General features: G+C 41.7%; 1 protein-coding gene across 7 annotated transcripts in view; it reads left to right on the top strand.

Annotated features, from left to right (window-relative positions):
* The window catches only part of GATA6 (GATA binding protein 6), a 330,143-nt gene that overhangs the window by 225,960 nt on the left and 81,255 nt on the right, over positions 1-22,928 (top strand). For all 7 annotated transcript variants that reach the window (XM_044065373.1, XM_044065374.1, XM_044065370.1 and 4 more), the window contains exon 4: positions 22,161-22,286. In XM_044065373.1, coding sequence (XP_043921308.1) covers positions 22,161-22,286 — 126 coding nt within the window. The remainder of the gene's footprint in view (positions 1-22,160; positions 22,287-22,928) is intronic.

Below are 22,928 nucleotides of genomic sequence, written 5' to 3'. Positions count from 1 at the left end.
TTTAATATATTTAAGGAATACAACATCATCAGGAGTGATTTAAGTAAATGAGTAGCTGCCTAAACTAGTAAAAAGAGACAAGAAGCATTTAAAAGGAACTTATTGCAGAATAATATGTGCTGGTGTAAGATGAGTTGTTTTTACCTTGGTGTAGAAACAAGTACTTGAATACTGCTCAGGTTTGGCATGATACCCTGAATAGAAGCAGGTTTGATCACACACACATAGGCTGGAATTCCTAGACAAATGCTACACACTTGCATGGAGGTCATTTTGAGGAGGTCACTATGCCCAGTGTCAGAGAGCTAGTTAAGAGATGTATCAGGACAGGGATAGATCCTGCAAGTTGAATAAAAGGGCATGTAAGAAAGCAAACTCACAGTGGCAATGGAATGAACAGCAAAATACAGATCTGCAGAAGCACATATGATATAAAGCAGCTCAGAGGTAAGAGAGGTTAGCTTGCATAGGTCAATGTATGTCTTGCATAGAGTGCAGTGACTTACAGCTACAGCCAGAACAAGGGCAGCACAGCTTTGCACAGTGGCCAACAGAAACATGAAAGTTGGTGTGAACAGCAAAGTGGCAACCCTTTTCAACATATTGGGAGGAATTTGGGTAGAAAGAAAAGTAGGAAATAGGTAAACCGCAGACAGAGGTAAACATGGAATGACAAATGTGGGGGGGGGGGTATATTTTTGAGGAGGAATGTAGGTGATGTTCCTCTGTATTTACATCACAAAGCATGAACTGTTAAGCATACCTGTACTACTGTACATAGTGCAAAACATTAGTGGTAACCCCCCCCCCCCAAAAAAAAATACTGGTCTCTCCTGAACATGTGCCTACCATTGCTAGAGCAGGTTGGGGTGAACCCACTTCAGGTCATCATAACAATGATAGGAGGGCTTCCCAGTATGGAAGGTGCCAGTGGCATCACTCAATACTTGGCCCCTTTTGTACCAAGTTTCTACCTTCCTAAAAGAGCCATCATAGTGGCCAAGCTAAAAGTCCCTGTGCAGGAACATCAGGAAAATTCTGCTCTCACTGGCACACCATACAGCATTCTTACTTTTGCACTGAGGCAGCCATGTCTACTTGAAGAGTAAAATGGTAGATCAGTGTACCTAGGTACATGTTTGTGAGTCAAATGTCATGCAACATATGCACCATGGTGCTACCTGTCTACACATGTAAGAGCACAAATATATAGGGCTCCTGCTTTATGCTAAATGTGCTTGTGTATGCCTTGAAACAATATGTATAGAGACAGCATTTTAAAAAGGCAGTGACTCAAAGCCAATGGTGCTATCTGGCTTCACTAACAACTTCATCTTTTTAGCACAGTATAAAGTGCTGCCACTGTTTTGAACAGCATGTCTTACAACATGCTGAACTAATATATAGAGGAATTTTGATATAGCACTCTGTACATGTGGAACATTAGAGTTAAGAAAGGAGCCCCACCTCCCGGTAAAGTACCTCATCCACAACTACAGACACTGTGATTGCTGTCAGGGAGAGTGGGGAGCATGACTTGTTGTATGTATAAATGGGACCATAGCACACAGATAAGGCACAACAATGTCTTAACTGTATGTATGGAGATCATGCCATGAGCATAGAATAGTTTGGAGATTACATGCCGGAATGGATGTTGGGTTCCCTGGGTCATATGAGGAGGCATAGTTGCACTCTTAGGGTAATGGAAGATGTATGTAGCAGTAATTACAGTCTGTTAATTTGGTCATACTTAAGTGCAAACTTCCACTGAGTTAACTGTTTTACTCTCAAGGTGTGCAGGTACTGGCATAGGCACCTGAGGGAGGAAATAAATGCCTAGAAAGGTTCACTAGCCAGGAGAATGAACTGCTACTGCATGCCCTTTGCACATATGAGAAACACTGTCTCCAAGGCTAGGGAGCTGTGGGCAGATATTATCAGGATTAGATTAGGCAGGGACTGGTGCAAGGTATAAATGCCTTGGGTGGCTGTAACAGGTCTCTTTAAGTGATATGTGAGAAATTTACCAGTATGCTACTTCTTGCAAAGAAAATGGAATAGGACATTGAGGCAGCCAGCTCAACCCGTTTTGGGGTGGGGGCAACAGGTACATAGAAGCAGCTGACAGAGCTTGAGGAATTTCTGGTGTCACTCATTGACCAGAGGGAAAAAACTTCTCCCAAGTCTTTTGGGGTTCTAATAACACGCAGAGAAAGGACCCCATTTCCAAGTCAAAATATGATTAAAGGTCATGAAATTACTGTGGTTTCAGTCTTTTATGTTAGCCAAAAATAGTCTTTGCAGTATTCACAATGTGCCCAGAATTGACTCCTTCTTCAATTCATGTGGACTTACCTGTATCAGTAGCATACCTAAGTGAGACTGTATGTTCTTTTTTATGAGACTGATTGCTCCTACTACTACTGGAACTGTCTGGGTATCCTTCTTCTGCATTGCCTTCATTTCTGCCTGCTATCCTGGTGTTTTATAACTTTGTGTCTTTCTGTTTGTAAGATGCTGTAATCACTGAGTGTAATAATTTCAATAATCAGTGCTATTTTTGTATTCTTTTCATGGACTACTATATCTGGTTTTCTCACATCTGTTTTTTGAACTGTTGGTAATGAGTGAACCCATGTGATGTAAACTTCATCATCCTCTATAATGCTTTGTGGCTCATGTTTGTAATGCTTGTCAGCTACTTCAGTGTTATAATGTTTGCACAATCCCCAGTCCCAACAGTCTTGCCACATTATTATGCCTTTCAGTATATAGGCCCTCTGCCATTAGTGTATCACACCCAGCAACAAGATGTGCAACTATTTGCAGTTCTGTCTTGCATAACCTGCATTTGTCTGTTTCTTCCACATGTTCAATGGACTTTGTAAACCATGTACGAAGTCCACTATTCTGGGTCAACAATATTAACCTTTTATCTTTTGGTATGAATTCACCTTTCCTTAACCATTCCTGCATCAGATCTTGATCGACATGAGGCTGATCTGGGAGTTTTCTGTACATGCAATTATACTTATGCCTTTTCCACATTTCTAGCCTTCTCATCTGATCCTTCTCCTATATTCTTTCTTTCTTTTTTTTTTTTTTTGTCATTTTCAGTTGCTGGCTGATTTTTGACTACTTCTGGTCTGATTTCCATTCCCGCTTGACACCGATATCCTTCTGCTGAACTAAGCAGGGAAGTCACCTTAGACGTGTTCTCTTCATGCTTTAAAACTTTCATTATGTTTGGATCTTGTGAGGCCAGCAGATATGTATATAATCCTATGATTGTAGATCTACACATGTAATCAGTTTTAAGGAGGCCCATTTCTCCTTCAGAACGGGGAATTTTTAGTCTTGGTATAAGCTCATTTTTATAAGCATGAAATATTTTTCTTGTTTTCCTGTCCAGTTGATCCAATATCTTTTGGGGCCAGTTAATCCCCAAAAGCTGTAAGGTAGAACAGGAAGAGAAAATTGGTTTATAGCTTGGACTTTGTTCCTAGATGTCAAGGCTGTTTTCAGTATTAATTTTAGTCATCTAAAATATTCCTTACTGCATTTTGTTTGTATTTGTTCTGGTTTTATTGTTGATCCTTTATCAATTCGCAAATATTTATGCACTTCCTCCTGCTTAAGTTCCTTTATAACACACTCCTGTCCCAGACTGATATTTTCTTGGTGCTACTGCTTTCTTGCTTTAAATGTTACTTTTGTACATTTATGAAGGCCAAATGACATTCGTATATCATCTAAGAAAGATGACATTCGTATATCATCTAAGAAAGTTTTGACCACTTGCAGTTGTGCTTTTAGATCATCATCTGATGAACTATACAGTTTTAAATCATCCATAAAAAGAAGATAAGAAGTCTTTACATTTTGTTATTTTCTGTGAGCCAAATTGTAACCATGATCTAATCTGTTGACCTTAATGGGTTAAGGACAAGACAAAAGAGCAGCGGTGACAAAGTTAGGTGTATCTTATACATCTGTAAGAAGTCCTTTATCCATGAATGTGGGATGCTGTCAAATGCTTTTTTGTAATCTATCCATGCCATACTTAGATTCTTCCCCTTTTTGCAATTCTCTATTATGACTTCATTTAACAACAAATTGTCCTTTGTTCCATATGAGTTTCTTTTGTTGCCCTTTTATTCTATTTCCATGATTAAGTTTTCTTCTAAATGACTACAAACTCTGTCAGCCTCAATTCCTGTATGTAGTTTATACATCATTGGAAGGCAACTTATTGGTGTATAGTTTTTAGGATAGCATTTTAAGGACAAGTGTCATTTTTCCTGTTGTTAACCAGGTTGGTGTCTGTTTGGGGCGTGCATGTGGGTAGTTCTTACTCAGGGCTAAATCTTCATGTAAAGATGTTAATACTTTTAGCCAGAAGTTAGGTACTGCATCTGGACCTGGGGGGTTCCAACTAGGAGTGTTTCTTAACTTTGTTGCAATTTCTCTGGCCATTAATTTATCCTGTAGATTTGAACATCTTACTGTTTCTTTTACTTTTTCTATCCATTAAGCATCTTTTTTATGTTGCACAGGGTCTTCAAACATATTTCTCCAAAATGTTTCTATGTCTTCTTTTTTGGGGGGTGTATCTGTTCCTTTTGCTTTGTTTCCCCAATTCTCTATATACATTTTTTGGGTCATCAATGAATTGTTTATTTTGTACTTTTCCTTTATATTTATCAGCATATCTTCTAAGTTTTTCTACCTGTGCTGGTATCTTCAGTATGTGATAGTGTTCAATCTCGCCGTTTGTTCTTACACATGGGGGTTCTGGCCTCTTGCAAGCTCTGCATCGAGAAGAAGCTCGAGACAATCTAATACCCACAATCCCCCTCTGCCTTTACCTCAGATCTAGTTTGCCGCTGCTGCATTCGCATCGTTGGGAGCTAGCTCGAGGGTTTTCTAAGCTAAGATATAACTTTTTGTTGTATTTTATTGAGAATTTTATTTAACTTAATATTGTCAGTATTACCTTGTGTGATTGTGTTGTGGTTCCGTAGTTCTTTGGTACCGTTAACCTTTTTATCGGTATTTTTGTACCGGGGCCTACACCCTTTCCATATACTACTATATTGAGTCAAATTTACCTGATTGTGACTAACCGGATTTGACATTTACCTGATTGTGACATTTACCTGATTGTGACTTTTTTTCCCGGATTTGACTGTGTATTTGTTTCTAGACTTGTTTACCTACAATGTCTGAGAAGGCAAAGTCTGGTTTCAAGCGTTGTCAGTGTGGCCAAAAAATGTCGGTCACTGACAACCATAGTTCCTGTGTCTACTGCCTTGGCCCTCTCCACTTACAAGAGGATTGCTCCATTTGTCACTCTTTCAGTGGGAGGGTCATGACAGATAGGCGCAGGAAACTAATGGACAGGGTCTTTGAAACCAGCTTTCCAAGAGGCTTTGGATGCTTCTGACCAGGCATCGAAGTCCTCTAAGGAATCGAAGACATCGGAGCCCAAGTCATCGGCTCCGAGCTCTTCTTCAAAGGTTAGATCACCGGTTCCACAGACTTCGGGCCGAGTGTTCAACTGGTGTCGGTTCCTGAGCCTCGAGTCTTGGAACCGGTGATGGAGCTCCTCCTTCGCCATATTGAGGTCGGCTCCGTCTTCGGTTCCTTCGACCCGTTCCTCCTCTAAACTTTCGGATGTCGATGTGGATCGTGTGGTGCAGAAGCTGCTGGAGCATTCGGCCCTCTCTAAACTTATTTCGGTTTCCACCCAGCTGGTGTCGAAACTTGAAGGCCTTCCTGTATCTCCATCCATTCCTCCTCCGAGACCGATTCAGTCTTTGAAGCCGGAAGAGGCTGATCTGCTGATTGTGGAGCCCTCGGGTCCAGAACCGTCCTTTCTCGGTCTGTTCCCTCACCTCGACTCCGTCGGACCGGTACCGGAGTCTCGGAGCCGACGGTCTGTTCTTGGTTCGGGGCGAGTCGAACCGGCGTGTCGGTTCCGACTCTCCTCGGGCCTCGCACGGATCGATTCGGCTCCGTCCTCGGGTCGATGCCTTCGTGCCCGTGTCGGGATTCTTCCCATTTCTTCGAGCCGGAGATTCTTCGATGCGGGACCCGGGAGCGTTCGACCTGATGAGGAAGGTGTTGTCTACCCAGACAACCACATCAGTGGAAGCAGTTTCTCCTCCCCATAAAGGGCCTTTGTCTTCATCTGCACCCACGGCCACATCCAAGCGTCGGGCACCAGTGTCTCAGCCACCCCTGGAGGGTGCCCCCTCTTCCTCCGAGGCTTCTTCGGATGCTCCCCACGAGGAAGTCCCTAGGAAGAGACTGTGTAAGAGGAAACACTTGGATTCTCCACAAGAATCCATAACATCTGATACTGACTTAGATGAGTCAGAAGGGTCCCCTAAGTCACCTTCAGAAGATGTCTCTTTTTCAGACATTTTGGAGATCCTGAAACAGAGAGGTGACTGGCAGTCCCTTCCCCCTTCTGAGGATGAGTCAGTTCTGCTGAAGGCATTTGGTGCTCGCCCTTCCTCCTCCTGGGTCACTCCACCCTTCGACGAACTAATGGAACTTATTGCTCGAAGGGCGTGGGAGGCTCCTGACACAGTGGAACCTGTTCCTAGGAAACCGAACAAGTACATCACAGCACCTCAGGATAAGTCCTACCTTACTAAAGGAGTTCCAGTAGACGCTATGGTGGTGGCTGCAGCCACGAAAAAGGAGATGTCGGAGTCTTCTTCGTCTGTCCATCCGCCTAATAAAGATTCTAGGACGATGGATAGATATGGGAAGCGCATTTTTAGTTCAGCGGCTTTTTCCATGCGGTCCCTGAACTATTTGACCCATTTTACACGTCTGCAGAGGGATCTAGTCAAAGAGTTGGGAGATACCCTCCAGGGTTCTACAGATGCAGCTGTCTCAGAGAAAGTGACAGCAACTTAATACCCTAACATCGATTGTTAACTCGTCCATGAGGCTGATTTCCTACGCAGCGAAGGTTCGAGTAGGGCAGCAGCTTCAGCGATTGCTCTGCGTAGACAATCCTGGATGCCTATGCTCCTTTGCGGAAGCCTTCAAGTCTTCCTTTACAAACGCCCCATTTGACGGTGCCACTCTTTTTGGCCCCAAGGTAAAGGAGACCCTTACCCGGTGTGAACAAGAGGGAAAGACTCTGTCTGCTGTCGGAGTCCGTTTTCCACCCCAACCAGACCGTACCCCAAAGGGCAACGCGGTGGGAAAATGTGGTTTCGAAACAAAATCAAGGGTCTTTCCGGGCACACAGGGTGATGCCCCTCTAGAGGCAGAGGAGGGGCAGAGGTGGAAGACGCCGCCCTGGCGGCAGAGGGGTCCGCAACATCAAGGTGACAGGGATACACTCCTGGTAAACCTTTCCAGCACTCCTGAGAGGAGGCCCGACTGTCCTGCTCTGGAGGCAGTCGGGGTCGCTAGCCTTTTACCCTCAGGCCTGGCAAGATATAACTACAGACAATTGGGTAAAAAGCGTAGTTACCAGAGGTTACACCATACCCTTTCTATCCTATCCCATTCCAAAGAAAAGACTCCCAGATGTACCGCCCCATCTGCGAGAGCCAGCAGCTTTAGAAATTTCAAAGTTGTTAGACAAAGAGTCATCCAGCCAGTCCCAGCGGACCAGCAAGGATTCGGGACTTACTCAAGGTTCTTTTAGTTCCAAAGAAAACAGGGGACTGGAGGCCCATTCTAGACCTGAGTTACCTCAATACTTTCGTCAAGAAAGAAAAGTTCAATGGTCACGCTTCAGTCGATCCTTCCATTTCTACAGAAGGACGAGTGGATGTGCTCAATAGATCTAGAGGATGCATACTACCACATCAAAATGGCCAGGGCATCCAGAGATCATTTGCTTCGGCTGGGAGCCAGTCACTTTCAATTTCGAGCCCTGCCCTTTGGTCTGACCTCAGCCCCCAGGGTCTTCACCAAATGCATGGCAGTGGTAGCGTCTCACTTGAGACGTCAGGGATTCCAGGTGTTTCCGTATCTGGACGACTGGCTCCTTTCAGCCACCACCCGGCGTCAACTACTGCAGGCCAGAGACTATGTTCTTCAACTGTGTGTTCACCTAGGGATCTCCGTAAATTTCGGAAAATCCTTACTTCAGCCATCACAAAATATCTTGTTCATAGGAGCAGAGTTAAACACACGGCAATTAATTCTGAGGCTTCCCCCAGAAAGGATAGTATCACTGCAGACTCACATACGTCTTCTACTCTTGTCAAGGAAATCTCCTGCAAAACTAGTTTTGAAGGTGTTGGGCCTCATGTCAGCCTCCCTTATTGCAATTCCCCTGGGAAGGCTGCACATGAGAGTTCTACAATGGCTATTGTTTGCTCAATGGTCATTTCAACAGCTACCTCTCACACACGAGATTCTCATAACAAAGACTTGCAAAACAGACCTAAACTGGTGGCTCCAAACGTGCAACCTTTCCCAGGGGAGGCCGTTTGTGCTACCGCCCACAGTTACGGTGACCACGGACGCTTCCCTGATAGGGTGGGGGGGCATCTTTCAGGGACAGACAGTCCAAGGCGAATGGACCAATTTGGAGTACAATCTGCACATCAATGTTCTAGAGTTGAGGGCAGTGTTTCTAGCGTTGCAACACTTTGCTCCCCTTCTTCCTCTAGGGACTATTGCAGTTCAGGCGGACAACATGTCGGTAGTCTGGTACATAAACAAACAAGGGGGAACCAGGTCCTATCAACTATGCAGAGAGGCCATGAGAATTTGGCAGTGGGCAGAGTCCACGGGTCGCTTTCTAATAGCAACGCACATCCGGGGTCATCCAACGTCATAGCCGACAAGCTGAGCAGAGCAATTCTGCTACCGCACCAGTGGTCTCTGAAACAGTCAGTGGCGAAAAGGATTTTTCGCACATGGGGCCAGCCTTCCTGCGACCTGTTTGCGTCTCCAATGAACGCCAAATGCAGGAGCTACTTTGCCCTATTACCCCTCCAGGGAAGTCCCCAGGGCGCACTGGTTTACGATTGGCCCCGGGACTCCTGTACGCATTTCCTCCATTTCCTCTGATACCGAAATTTCTCCAGAAAGCCAGGAACCTTCACAGGACGATAATTCTCATTGCTCCATTCTGGCCTCGTCAAATTTGGTTTCCCTCCCTGAAAATTCACTGCATTCGGGGACCCTGGATTCTGGACCCAGAGCCGGATCTGTTGACTCACTCGTCAGGGGTTCCCCATCCCGCGCTCCTGTCACTCCATCTAGCAGCTTGGCTGCTCCAATTCCCAACTTAGCCAGGTCTGATCTCTTGTCACCAGCAGTCCAGAATATATTAGTGGCTTCGCATAAGGCTTCCACTACTAAAACATATACTAGCAAATGGAAGCGGTTTGTATTCTGGGCGAATACACACCACGTTGATCCCTTTACAGCTCCTTTGAATAAGGTTTTAGAGTTCTTGACAGACTTATTTCATCAGGGTGCTTCTCCTGCTACTCTAAGAGTTCAATTGGCTGCCATTTCGAATTTCCATGTGGAAGAGTGTGGAGCTCCTATCATGGCTCACAGACTTTGTAAAGCCTTCTTAAAAGGAGTTTTTCATATTAGACCTCCGGTCAGATCTCCTACGTCACCTTGGAGTCTAAACTTGTTACTATCTAAATTAATGTTGCCCCCCTTTGAACCTGCCTCTTCTTGCCCATTAAAATTTTTGTCCTGGAAAACTCTCTCTCTGGTAGCCATTACTTCTGCTAGACGAGTGTCTGAACTTCAGGCTCTCTCCATCAAGCACCCTTATCTAATCTTTCACTCTGACAGAGTTTCTCTTCGTACCAATTCATCCTTCCTCCCTAAAGTGTGTTCTATTAACAACATTAATCAGTCCATTGAATTACCCACTTTCTTCAAAAACCACTCCAACAAAATGGAGTATATGTTGCACAAATTGGATGTTCACAGACAGCTAAGGTTTTATTTGGATAGAACAAAAGATCACAGGAAAACAGATCAACTCTTTGTGGCTTTTGCTGATAGCAGGAAAGGACTTGCAGTTACTAAAAGAACTCTTTCAAAGTGGTTAACTGATTGTATAATCTATGTATACGATTCTGCAAATCAACCCCATCTAAACAAACCCAAGGGACATTCCACAAGATCAATATCTACGTCTTTGGCTCATGCAGCTCGCCTACCTCTGGATGCTATTTGTGCGGCTGCTACCTGGTCTAAGCCACATACATTTATTTCTCATTATAAAGTAGATAAGGTTTCTAGGGACAGAGCAACCTTTGGTTCCACTGTGCTCAAGAACGTCCTCCCGTGAGTTCCTCAGGATTTAGGAGCTAGGGCTGCTACCCATGTGTAAGAACAACGGCGAGATTGAACACTATCACATATAGAAGTTATGTACTTACCATAACGCGTTCCATGTGGAGTGTTCATCTCGCCTTTGTTCTTACAGTCCCACCCTCCCACCCTTAGGAAGAACGTTCTTTGATGCCTGGCCAGAAGCATTTTTGCTACTGTCTTTATTCTCTGTACATAGTTGGTATACACATATACTTATATGTGTCTGTTTATGTATGTATAGATGTATGGCATGAATGTGCTGTTATGTAGATTGGTTTGCTTGCAAACTAGATCTGAGGTAAAGGCAGAGGGGGATTGTGGGTATTAGATTGTCTCGAGCTTCTTCTCGATGCAGAGCTTGCAAGAGGCCGGCACGGAGCCGAGGATCGGCTCCGAACCCCCATGTGTAAGAACAAAGGCGAGATGAACACTCCACATGGAACGTTATGGTAAGTACATAACTTCTATTTATTGTTTGTCAATAGAATACGATAGATCCTGGTCTGTTCTAATACTGGATGTTGTTTTTATCATGTCTGTCTTAAGTATTTCTGTTTACCAATTTCTCCTTCTATACTCTTTTAACAGTGACACTTCTTGTCTTAATTGCTTTATAGTTTTCTCTGTTCAGTACTTCCATGATGATATTTGATTTCTTCCCTTCCTTTCCCAAATTGCCCTGTATTTTTGTGGTAAGACTTTATCTGTTATTAATTTAGCTGCACAGTAATGTATCCTATTTACTTCTGTTATATCACATGAATTTCTGTTAGCAGTCTTGATTACTGTGTTCATTGGTTTTATCAGACTGCTAACATTTTGGGTCTTATTAACTTTCTGTAATCTTTTTCTTTCTTCAATCTTAGTATGTCTGTCCATCTCTATTAAATCAAGCAACTCTTCCCTTAGATCATTTTCTTCTAAACCGAGGGCACATTTTTTGATTTATGTTTCCTGTGGGCATTCTGCAAAAACTTCCAGAACATCTTCCTGTGAGAGATTCTCTTAGTTGCATCCTGTGTCATCTGTTGCTCTTTCATATGGAACCTCACTGGCCTATCACTTCACAACATTGAATGTGTCAGAATGGCCACTCTTTCCTGTTCCTTCCCTTGCTGTGCAACTTCAACTGGACATTTGGAGACTTAAATTTGTCCCATCATACTGTGACAGAGTTGGATTCTGTATGCTATGTCCTTTTCTTCACAAGGAATCCATAACTTCAGTTATTATTTCCTTAAATTCTCCATTACTAATCCTCTTTTCTACTTTCTGCCATTGTTTTTCTTATTCTTTGTATTGTGAAATGTTCCTTATCTGGATGCCTTTGCCTTCATTTCTCTTCAAATCTCTTTGGTCCTGCTTTTTTGTATTGATTAGTTTCCCTTTCTTCTTTACATAAATAGGTGCCCCATATTAAATCTCTTTTTCTTTCCCATATCAGATGTCTCCCTCTCCACCTGTTTCTCCTCATCATGCTGTGATGTAACCTGCGTTAAGACTTACTACACTAAATCCTTTATATCGCAGATATTCATAATTTCAGCTTCTATTTATTTATATTCTGTTCTATATTCCCCCTTTGTCACCTCATTTTTTTATGTTGTGAAATTTTCCATATATGGGTGCCTTTGCCTGTATTTTTCTTCAAATATCTTTGGAGCTGTTTTTTTATTTATTGATTAGTTTGGCTTTCTCCTTTGCATAAGTATTATACCATATCAGACTTCTCTCTTTCCCATGTCCATGTTTCTTTTGTACACCTTTCAAAAATCTCTAGGTTTTGTTCTTTGTATTTTCACATTTCCTAAGTTACCTGTTTTTCCAAATTACCCAAGGTTTCTTGGTCTATATAAAGTTTTTCATGGATCTGTTTTAATGAAAGAACATTTGCATATGAATTTTTTTTTTTTACTGAAAATGTGTCTTTATTTTCTAATTTTCTACAGTCAGAGTTCTTTTTTCCGAAAAGTTTTTATTAAAGATTGCAACTAAATAACAAAATGTAACTTTATAATATATATAGAAATTGGATAGATGAACAATAAAACAAATAATACAAGAAAAAAAGTAACAAATATAACTGTTTACAAGCTGTCTATGCTTATGAAGTTTTTAAAAGTTTTTTTCTTGTGAAAGTATTTTTCTTTCCTAATTTCTCTCTTAATCTTTTTTTAATGTCCTCACTCTGGATAGTCTAGGCTTCTTGCATGATACTAACAAAATACATAGGTTCATAGGTTTATAGGTTCATAGGTAGGTACTAGGCTATCTACCCAAAGGCATTTATAAGCCTAGCCAGAACGTGTGATATCCATTTGGAAATAGTCTGCTTGGAAATGGGCTTCCACTCTGCCCCTTGGGCAAAACTGACAAGAAGTTGGTCCATTTTTCTGAAGGGTTTAGTACGGTCCCGGTAGTATCTGAGCTGTCTGTGCATGTCAAGGGAGTGCAGAATTCTTTCCCCTTTGTTTTGAAAGTTAGAGAAGAAGGTAGGTAGGTAGATGTATGGCCTGATTGAGAGTTACATTAGATACCACCTTGGGCATAAAGGAGAGGTTAGTCCTAATGGAAACCCTGTCTGCATGGAAAATGATGAAGGGCTCAATGGCCATCAGTGTCTGAAGTTCAGAAACCCTTCTGGATGAGGTGATACGTAGCAAAAAAGCAGTCTTCCTGGAGAGATACTTCAGTTCTGCTGAAGCAGCAGGTTCGAAGGGTGGTAAGGCTAGTTTTTCCAAAACATAATTTAGGTCCCAGGCTGGCGTGGGTGGCCTTCTGGGAGGTCTGATATTAGAAGCCCCTCTGAGGAATTGTTTAATCAAAGGAGAAGCCCATTTCCAAGCAGACTACTTCCAAATGGATATCACACTGTATCCATTTCTGCTATAGATTTCATGGGAAACCTCCCCCTAGGTCTATTCATACCCATTCCACTAGGGCAGCCTCCACTTCCACAGCATTCCTCAGAGGAGTTCCCACCAGGGACATCTTGGAAGCTGCCACCTGGACCTCGGTCCATACCTTTACAAAGCATTACCACCTTCCTCTTTTCAATAAGGCTAGGGCAGGGTTTGCCTCTACAGTTCCATAGGGCTTGCTTACCCATGCCTGAGTCTCTAACTAAAATCCTTCCACCCCTCTCCTCAGCTTTGGAAATCCTCCCACAGGTGATGACTGCAACAGTGAAACATGAAGAGCATAGTACAGTTGTGTACACTTACCATAAATGTAGATGTTCGAGTGTATTCACTGTTGCAGTCCTGGTTTCCCTCCCTTCTTCTCCCTTATATCCTCTTTCATTAGGGAGACATAAGCTTCTTGGGGTGGTTGTTAACCACCAGGACCATTTTGCCATATTTCTTGGGGCTTCTGACTGGTTAGGGCAAGAAAAACTGATGTAATGGTGTCAGCTGCCTTGCTTTTTAGCATTGATGACCTGATGTCAGTCTAGAGGCGATAGCAGCTGATGCAGAAAAGCATTGATTCTGGTATTTGGGCTGGCCGAGGCCTACCACAGCAGGGATAATCCACAGGTGATGACTGCAACAGTGAATACACTTGAACATCTACATTTATGGTAAGTGTACACAACTGTACTTTTTTTTACAGATGTAAGAAAAGTAAATGTAAGAAAATTGTTGTATGCTGAACTTCAAAAATGTAACCACTGTGCACCCTGCTGGAAGAAAATGTGCTGCAGGGATAGATTCCTGTCCCAGAGACTTCCCATGTTTTGGAACAAGATTCCAGTCTACATTAGGCAGAGCTCCTCGCTAACACTCTTCAAAAGTAACCTTGACTAGTGGATGGGAAATAGAAAGTTTACCCCAGGGATCACTTCAGTGGCTCTGCTGGACAGAGGCACAGGGAACTAATCTAAGGGGGCTTTCTTTCCTATCCTCAGTAGTCTACCCTGTCAGCTTTATGGCTTTTTTTGGCCTTTAGTTTTTTTTTTGTTTTTTGTGGACTACTACTTCCTTCCACAATAGGAGGGCTGTCTTCCCCCTGAGCTTGGCCTAACCCCATTATAGGAATGTTTCCGTGTCTTGAGGATTCTACGCTGTCATTTTTCCAGTCTTGGCACCAGTGCACATACCAGGATTGGGCACTTTTTCATCTTGGAACTTGTGCACTCAGGTGTTTTTTTATTTATTTTAACCTGCTTCTGTCTGTGATATATGCACTGTAAAGTGCAGTCTATATATCAGTGTCGTCTTGTTTAGGTTTTTGTAAAAACAGGGTCCACCTCATCAAAGTACTCCCCAAGACCTGAGGATGAATTCAGTTCCAACAATACTACTGTCCTTTGCTTGTTGATTTTATCATCTCTACATTTGGATATCTGTTGATAAGAGGGAACAACTCTTATGCCTTACTGTGGCTTTAATGTGGGAGCAGACATGTCACAAACCTCCATGTGAAATTCAGGATTTCAAATTATTTGCCTCATAATGTAGTTCGGATGGCAATCCATTTGGCCTGAATTTCAGCTGCAGTTTAGGTAGTTTTTTTTTATCTTGGTTATATTTCCTTTGTATGCCTGCTTTAATTTTGCATGAATATGCTAGGTAAAGAAAAGAGTACCAAATGTTGTAAGGTAATGCTGTTGCATCTTGCAATATGCTAGGTAATGAGAAGAGTACCAAATGTTGTAAGGTAATACTGTTGCATCTTGCAATATGCTAGGTAATGAGAAGTGTACCAAATGTTGTAAGGTAATGCTGTTGCATCTTGCAATGTGCTAGGTAATGAGAAGAGTACCAAATGTTGTAAGGTAATGCTGTTGCATCTTGCAATATGCTAGGTAATGAGAAGAGTACCAAATGTTGTAAGGTAATGCTGTTGCATCTTGCAATATGCTAGGTAATGAGAAGAGTACCAAATGTTGTAAGGTAATGCTGTTGCATCTTGCAATATGCTAGGTAATGAGAAGAGTACCAAATGTTGTAAGGTAATGCTGTTGCATCTTGCAATATGCTAGGTAATGAGAAGAGTACCAAATGTTGTAAGGTAATGCTGTTGCATCTTGCAATATGCTAGGTAATGAGAAGAGTACCAAATGTTGTAAGGTAATGCTGTTGCATCTTGTAATATGCTAGGTAATGAGAAGAGTACCAAATGTTGTAAGGTAATGCTGTTGCATCTTGCAATATGCTAGGTAATGAGAAGAGTACCAAATGTTGTAAGGTAATGCTGTTGCATCTTGCAATATGCTAGGTAATGAGAAGAGTACCAAATGTTGTAAGGTAATGCTGTTGCATCTTGCAATATGCTAGGTAATGAGAAGAGTACCAAATGTTGTAAGGTAATGCTGTTGCATCTTGCAATATGCTAGGTAATGAGAAGAGTACCAAATGTTGTAAGGTAATGCTGTTGCATCTTGCAATATGCTAGGTAATGAGAAGAGTACCAAATGTTGTAAGGTAATGCTGTTGCATCTTGCAATATGCTAGGTAATGAGAAGAGTACCAAATGTTGTAAGGTAATGCTGTTGCATCTTGCAATATGCTAGGTAATGAGAAGAGTACCAAATGTTGTAAGGTAATGCTGTTGCATCTTGCAATATGCTAGGTAATGAGAAGAGTACCAAATGTTGTAAGGTAATGCTGTTGCATCTTGCAATATGCTAGGTAATGAGAAGAGTACCAAATGTTGTAAGGTAATGCTGTTGCATCTTGCAATATGCTAGGTAATGAGAAGAGTACCAAATGTTGTAAGGTAATGCTGTTGCATCTTGCAATATGCTAGGTAATGAGAAGAGTACCAAATGTTGTAAGGTAATGCTGTTGCATCTTGCGGCTTTTTATGTGTGAACCAGCTCTGATTTAGCCAGAGAATTTGATTAAGCCATATATGGGCTTTCCATTTGTCATGCACATTGCCAGTGATGTGATTAACATGTTTGTGTTTTGATGTTATACTGCTCTTTTGTTCTACTTGCATCTTTTGGTTAACAGACCATGCAGCAGCAGTCACTGTAGCCTTATTTTCAGCAATATTTTTGTACTTATAATACAGAATTAAACTCTGAATACATTTTAAACTGTGGCATCTCTAAGTCTTCTTAAACTAGTCAGAGCTTATCTAGACCATATAGTTCAAACTTTCTGAGACTTTATTTAGCAGTGCTTTCTTTTATATTTCTCAGTGTTTTGAAAAATAATTTTGATTAATTTGTAAGTCGAATGAGTGTGCCCAGTATAAAATCCAAAGACTGTTATAAATTTAAAGAGGTAAAAGACTGCCAACTTGTTTTTACGACTTCTGTAATGTGGAATGTTTACATTTTAACGTAAATAACTTTGGTTGGGATTCATAGTCATTTAGCACAACAGTGCAAAGCTATTTACAGTTAGCTGCTGTTTTGTTAGATAGGCATCTTGTATAAATGCGTTTGCACTAATATTTTTTGAGATGCATACCTAGCTACATTCTGTTAAACTATGAGTAAAGAACAAACACTGGCTCATGGTAGTATTGCTGTGTTGTGCTGTTGTACTAAGTGATTGTAAATCTAATTTTCAGAATGAAGAAAGAAAAGAAAAAAGGTGCGAAGATGTTATATAGCAAGTTGTATATATGAATAATTTAGTAGCACAATAGAAAGGTGGATTGTTACCGACCAAAATGAACTAGATTTTTCCTTCAGCAGTCTTTACTGATTTATAGATATGTATGCAAGCTAGTCATCAAAACAGCTGTGAAAGAGACAAGGAAAGACTGTCAACACAGCAACTGCAACAACTGCCCCTGTCGCCATTTAACCGAATCATGGATCACCTTTCTTCAGATTTGTCTACTTGAATAAATTGAGCAAATGCTGTCTTTCAAAAGCCACACAAATGCCTGCATGGCTAAGTCACAGGACAGTTAAAAGCCATTATCTCAACCTCAGATGAAAGGAATGCCACAGCAAAAAATGTTCTCATCCCCAGAGTAGAACATGCCCAACCCATTATCTCACTTAACTCGTTACGTAGTACGAATAGACTCCTAGTGACCTGAAATGTTATTTGTAAGTTTAGTAGTCTTTCATCTCAACTTGAACACCACCGTACATCACTACAGAGTGATGACATTACTATGGAGTAATGACATACCATATTCCTAATGTCATCTTCTTAATCAGTGGTTTCTGCCCCTTCTTCCAGAGTAAACATCCAACTGAAATCCTCCCCATACCATTTACAACAGCAGGATGATAAAATGCCTGGATTAACAACGACCGCCACCAGTACTGTTAGCCAACAGGGTGCTGGCTTAAATTGGGCTACTGTTCTCCGAAGGAAAAGAAGAGGGGGAAGGCATACCCAAAAGCAGAAAGAGAGGAGGAAGATTAGGAGTGTAGTAGTGAGGGTAGGAACTTTGAATGTTGGCAGTATGACTGGTATAGGGAGAGAGCTAGCTGATATGATGGAGAGAAGGAAGGTTAATATATTGTGTGTGTGCAAGAGACCAGATGGAAGGGGAGTAAGGCCAGTTGTTTTGGAGGTGAAAAGAGTGTCAGATAGAGTGATGTTTATGAAGCTAGAAATTGATGGTGTAATGATGAATATTGTTAGTGCATACGCTCCGCAAGTTGGGTGTGTGATGGATGAGAAAGAGAAATTTTGGAGTGAGTTGAATGAAGTGGTGGTGACTGTACCCAAGGGTGAGAGACTGGTGATTGGAGCATATTTCAATGGGCATGTTGGTGAAGGGAGCAGAGGGGATGAGGAAGTGATGGGCAAGTATGGTGTTAAGGAGAGGAATGCAGAAGGTCAGATGGTAGTGGATTTTGCAAAAAGGATGGACAGGGCTGTGGTGAATATGTATTTTAAGAAGGGGGGGGCATAGGGTGACGTACAAGAGTGGAGGAAGATGCACACAGGTGGATTATATCCTATGCAGGAGGGCCAGTCTGAAGGATATTGGAGACTATAAAGTGGTGACAAGGGAAAATGTAGTTAGGCAGCATAGAATGGTGGTCTGTAGGATGACATCGGTGATTAAGAAGAAGAGGATAAGTGTGAGAGCAGTGCCAAGGATCAAATGGTGGAAGTTGAAAAAGGGTGATTGTGAGGTGGCGTTCAGGGAAGAGTTAAAACAGGCACTGGGGGGCAGTGAAGAGTTACCGAATAGCTGGGTAAGTACTGCAGAGATGGCAAGGGAGGCAGCTAGAAAGGTGCTTGGTGTGACATCTAGACAGAGGAAGGAGGACAAGCAGACCTGGTGGTGGAATGAGGAAGTATACAGAGGAAGAGGCTGGTGAAGAAGAAGTGGGATTGTCTGAGAGATGAAGAAAGTAGACAGGAGTATAAGGAGATGAGCATGGCAAAGAGAGATGGCAAAAGCTAAGGATAAGGCATTTGGAGAGTTGTATGAAAGGTTGACACTAAAGAGGGAGAAAAGGACCTGCACCAATTGGCTAGACAGAGGGACTAAGCTGGTAAAGATGTGCAGCAGGTAAGGGTGATAAAGGACAGTGAGGGAAATGTACTCATAAGTGAGAAGAGTGTGTTGAGCAGATGGAAAGAGTACTTTGTGGGACTGATGAATGAAGAGAATGAGAGAGAGAGACAGAGAAGGTTGGATGATGTGGGGATAGTGAATCAGGAAGTGAAACAGATTAGCAAGGAGGAAGTAAGGACAGCTATGAAGAGGATGAATAATGGAAAGGCTGTTGGTCCAGATGACAAACCAGTGGAAGCATGGAGGTGCTTAGGAGAAATGGCAGTGGAATTTTTAACCATATTGTTTAGTGAAATCTTGGAAAGTCAGAGGATGCCTGAGGAGTGGAGAAAAAGTGTTTTGGTACGTATTTTTAAGAATAAGGGTAATGTATAGAGCTGTAGTAACTACAGAGGGATAAAACTGATCAGTCACAGCTTGACGTTATGGGAAAGAGTAGTGGAAGCTAGGTTAAGAAGGGAGGTGATGATTAGTGATCAGCAGTATGGTTTCATGCTGGGAAAGAGCACTACAGATGAGATGTTTGCTCTGAGAGTGTTGATGGAGAAATATAGAGAAGGTCAGGAGTTGCATTGTGGACTTGGAAAAAGCATATGATAGGGTGCCTAGAGAGGAGTTATGGTATTATATGAGGAAGTCAGGGGTGACAGAGAAGTATGTAAGAGTGGTATAGGATATGTAGGAGGGTAGTGTGACAGTGTTGAGGTCTGCAGTGGGAGTGACAGCTGCATTTAAGGTGGAGGGATTACGTCAAGGATCAGCTCTGAACCCTTTCTTATTTGCAGTGGTGATGGACAGGTTGACATACGAGATCAGACAGGAGGCCCCATGGACTATGATGTTTGCAGATGACATTGTGATCTTTAGTGAGAGTAGGGACCAGGTTAAGGAGTCCCTGGAGAGTTGGAGATATGCTCTAGAGAGGAGAGGAATGAAGGTCAGCAGGACTAAGACAGAATATATGTGTGTGAATCAGAGGGAGGATAGAGGAATGGTGAGGATGCAGGGAGTAGAGATGGCGAAGGTGGGTGAGTTTAAATACTTGGGCTCAAAAGTTCAGAGTAATGGTGAGTGTGGAAGAGAGGTGAAGAAGAGAGTACAGGCAGGGTGGAATGGGTGTAGAAGAGAGTCAGGAGTGATTTGTGACAGACAGGTACCAGTAAGAGTGAAAAGGAATGTCTACTAGAGGGTAGTGAGACCAGCTATGTTATATGGGTTGGAGATGGTGGCATTGGAAAAAAGGCAGGAATTAGAGCTGGAAGTGGCAGAGTTAAAGATGTTAAGATTTGCACTGGGTGTGACAAGGATGGACAGGATTAGGAATCAGTATATTATAGGGTCAGCCCAGGTTGGACGGTTTGGAGACAAAGTCAGAGAGGCGAGATTGCATTGGTTTGGACATGTGCTGAGGAGGGATGCTGGGTATATTGGGAAAAGGATGCTAAGGATGGAGCTGTCAGGTAAGAGGAAAAGAGGAAGGCCTAAGATAAGGTTTATGGATGTGGTGACAGAGGACATGCAGGTGGTTGGTCTGACAGAGCAAGATGCAGAAGACGGGAAGAAATGGAAACAGGTGATCCACTGTGGTGACCCCTAACAGGAACAGCCAAAAGAGAAGAAGATGACAAAATGCTTAAATGCATTCACCCACCCTTCGGTCTCATCATAGAAGAAGTATAAAGCTTTTCAAATGGAATCATCACCTCCCACGTCTCAGAAGTATTAATAACTACAAGAAGTTCAGGAAAGTACTACATGAATAACTAGACACCAGATGTGGTATATGCTGTAACAATAAAGGCGGGCAATCCTCACAATGTCACATGCAGCCCTGCAGCTTTCTGCCTAAGTAGTGTATCTTACTTTATATACATGGCAATAGTCACTTTTTCTTAACTGAGACATCTCCTCTCATTGATAGAGACTGTAGCCGTATTACTCGATATTGATCTCTATAATCTTGTTACTAATTTAAAAATAAGTGTTCTTTATGTGATGAAGACTCTGGGATATTGTTCATGATCCACTTAACTGAAGCATGTTCTCCGCATTAATATGTTTGTTAGGGTACTGTTTGCTCTACTGGCTATGTATGTCACAAATTTTGAATGCTTTCATTGAAACATGTTTGTTTTATAGCAGTTCTGTGATTGGGTGGGTATTTGCTTTCATTCTACTATATAACTATGAAAATAAAAGAAGTAAATCTATAAAGAATGACTGGTGGCCACTGAATCGAGCACAAGTTATTTAAGAAACGTACATATCTCCCTAGTTCTAATCTTTATTTTGAATGGTATGCCAAAGCACTAGAGCTACATATGCTTTTAAATAAATTGTTCTTGGTCTTTATGTTCAAAGCTTGCTGTGCTTTTGGATGCACCAAAATGTTGTTAGTTGAAAAAAGTAGAAAACATCCATGTTGAAGTGCAATGGTACTGTCACCATTGTGGGTTAACTAAGTTATAAAATTGTTTACTCTGATTCTGAAATAAAATAACAACATGTTGTGTCATTTCATTTCATTGCTTAGGCAATGATGTGCCTGTTTGTATTGCAAGTGACTTTGAAACAGCTGTAGACACATGGGTGCTTATAATATAGACACATGGGTGCTTATAATAATCTCCATAATGTACGAAAGGCTTTTGTAACAAAATGGTCAGTGCTGAGACTATTGAAAAATTGATGGAAAGATATTTTATACTGCTACTCTCATGCAAACCCACATTACATTTGTATATAATGAAGGCTTAAGTACCTTCTTTTACTCACATCTGTATGACCGTCACCAGGCCAGGTGTGCTTCAGGCATGCTGCCTGGCTAGCTAACAGTTCTGGCCAGAGTGAATATACTATGATGTCCACCAGACTCACAGTGAAATTATCCATTCTAATCAATATAACTGTAATGCAGTGACATACTTAAGTGGGCGTGTGTGTTTAACATTGCAAGCTGTTACGTGAAACCATTTACTATGTGAGGGACTTGAGTATGCTTACAATCATTGATTTGCAGAACAATTACCATACTGCAGAAATTGCAGTCGCCAAACAGAACAGTTACTTCAATTGGCATAAAATGACCATTTTTTAATTAATGTTAAATGGATACAAATTAAACCCACTGTAGTCAGGAAGAAGAGGGGCAAAGTAGAATTAGTACCAAAGGTCAAAGTGTACAAATGAGAAGCAGCTTTAGTTATATTCTGATGTGCTTGTGCTTGCATCATGCAAAGCATGCCTTAATATTTATTTGTTTCTTTTCAGTATTGCTTCCAGTTGCTGCATCTCAAAAGTTGCATTTACAAGATAGTTTAGTTATCTTTGATTGTTTCAGGTCATTAATTTTGCTTCTCTTTGTCTAGCCTTCTTCCAGGCGGATTGGTTTGTCTTGTGCTAACTGTCATACAACAACTACAACCTTATGGCGCAGAAATGCTGAAGGGGAGCCCGTGTGCAATGCCTGCGGACTATACATGAAGCTACATGGGGTAAGAAGTTTAACACTTGGTAATTGGTATAGAAGGATATGTGCTGTTATTTTGTACAACACTGTCATTTTACTGTGGGCAGGAACATTGTAACAACACATGCGGAGGACAGAATAAACAGCTTATTATGTTTTTTAATTCACAAACCTGATATGTTTACTGAACAGCATAACTAGTACGATGGATCAGTAGCTTTTACTGTTCAGAAGTTGTGTTAAAAGTGTGCTAAAGAGAAAAGGGGTTTACACTGGCAGGATAAAGATTGATCTGATAATATGAAGTCCTCTTTGTGAACCAGTAAATGTATGTGCACAAAACATTAGGACTGAATGGCACGGCTTTGCTCCCACCATTCCAGTTGTGTAATGTGCATCCATGAGTAACTGAGCCTTGTCCTTATCTCTCTTAAGTTTTATTAACTTTCCCCACTTTTATTACTTCTTTTTTATTGTTATGTTGTTCTCCTTCCACCAGTGTTGAGATCCTTGGGTCTAAGTAGGCCAAGATGTCTATCCCCTTGTTTTACAAATTTGTGGTCATTTTGCCTACTGCTAAGCTTGATTGTTTTCATTGCCAAAGTGAAGGACACAGTATATTCCACTGTGTATTTGTTTCTATTTTCAACTTTGCTATTAGAAAAAG

The sequence above is a fragment of the Protopterus annectens genome, chromosome 3.part0 (assembly GCF_019279795.1).
Source record: "Protopterus annectens isolate FY-2018-M chromosome 3.part0, PAN1.0, whole genome shotgun sequence".
NCBI classification, from domain to species: domain Eukaryota; kingdom Metazoa; phylum Chordata; order Ceratodontiformes; family Protopteridae; genus Protopterus; species Protopterus annectens.
The sequence above is the reverse complement of the archived record's forward strand: the minus strand, read 5'-3'. Positions and strand labels throughout refer to the sequence as shown.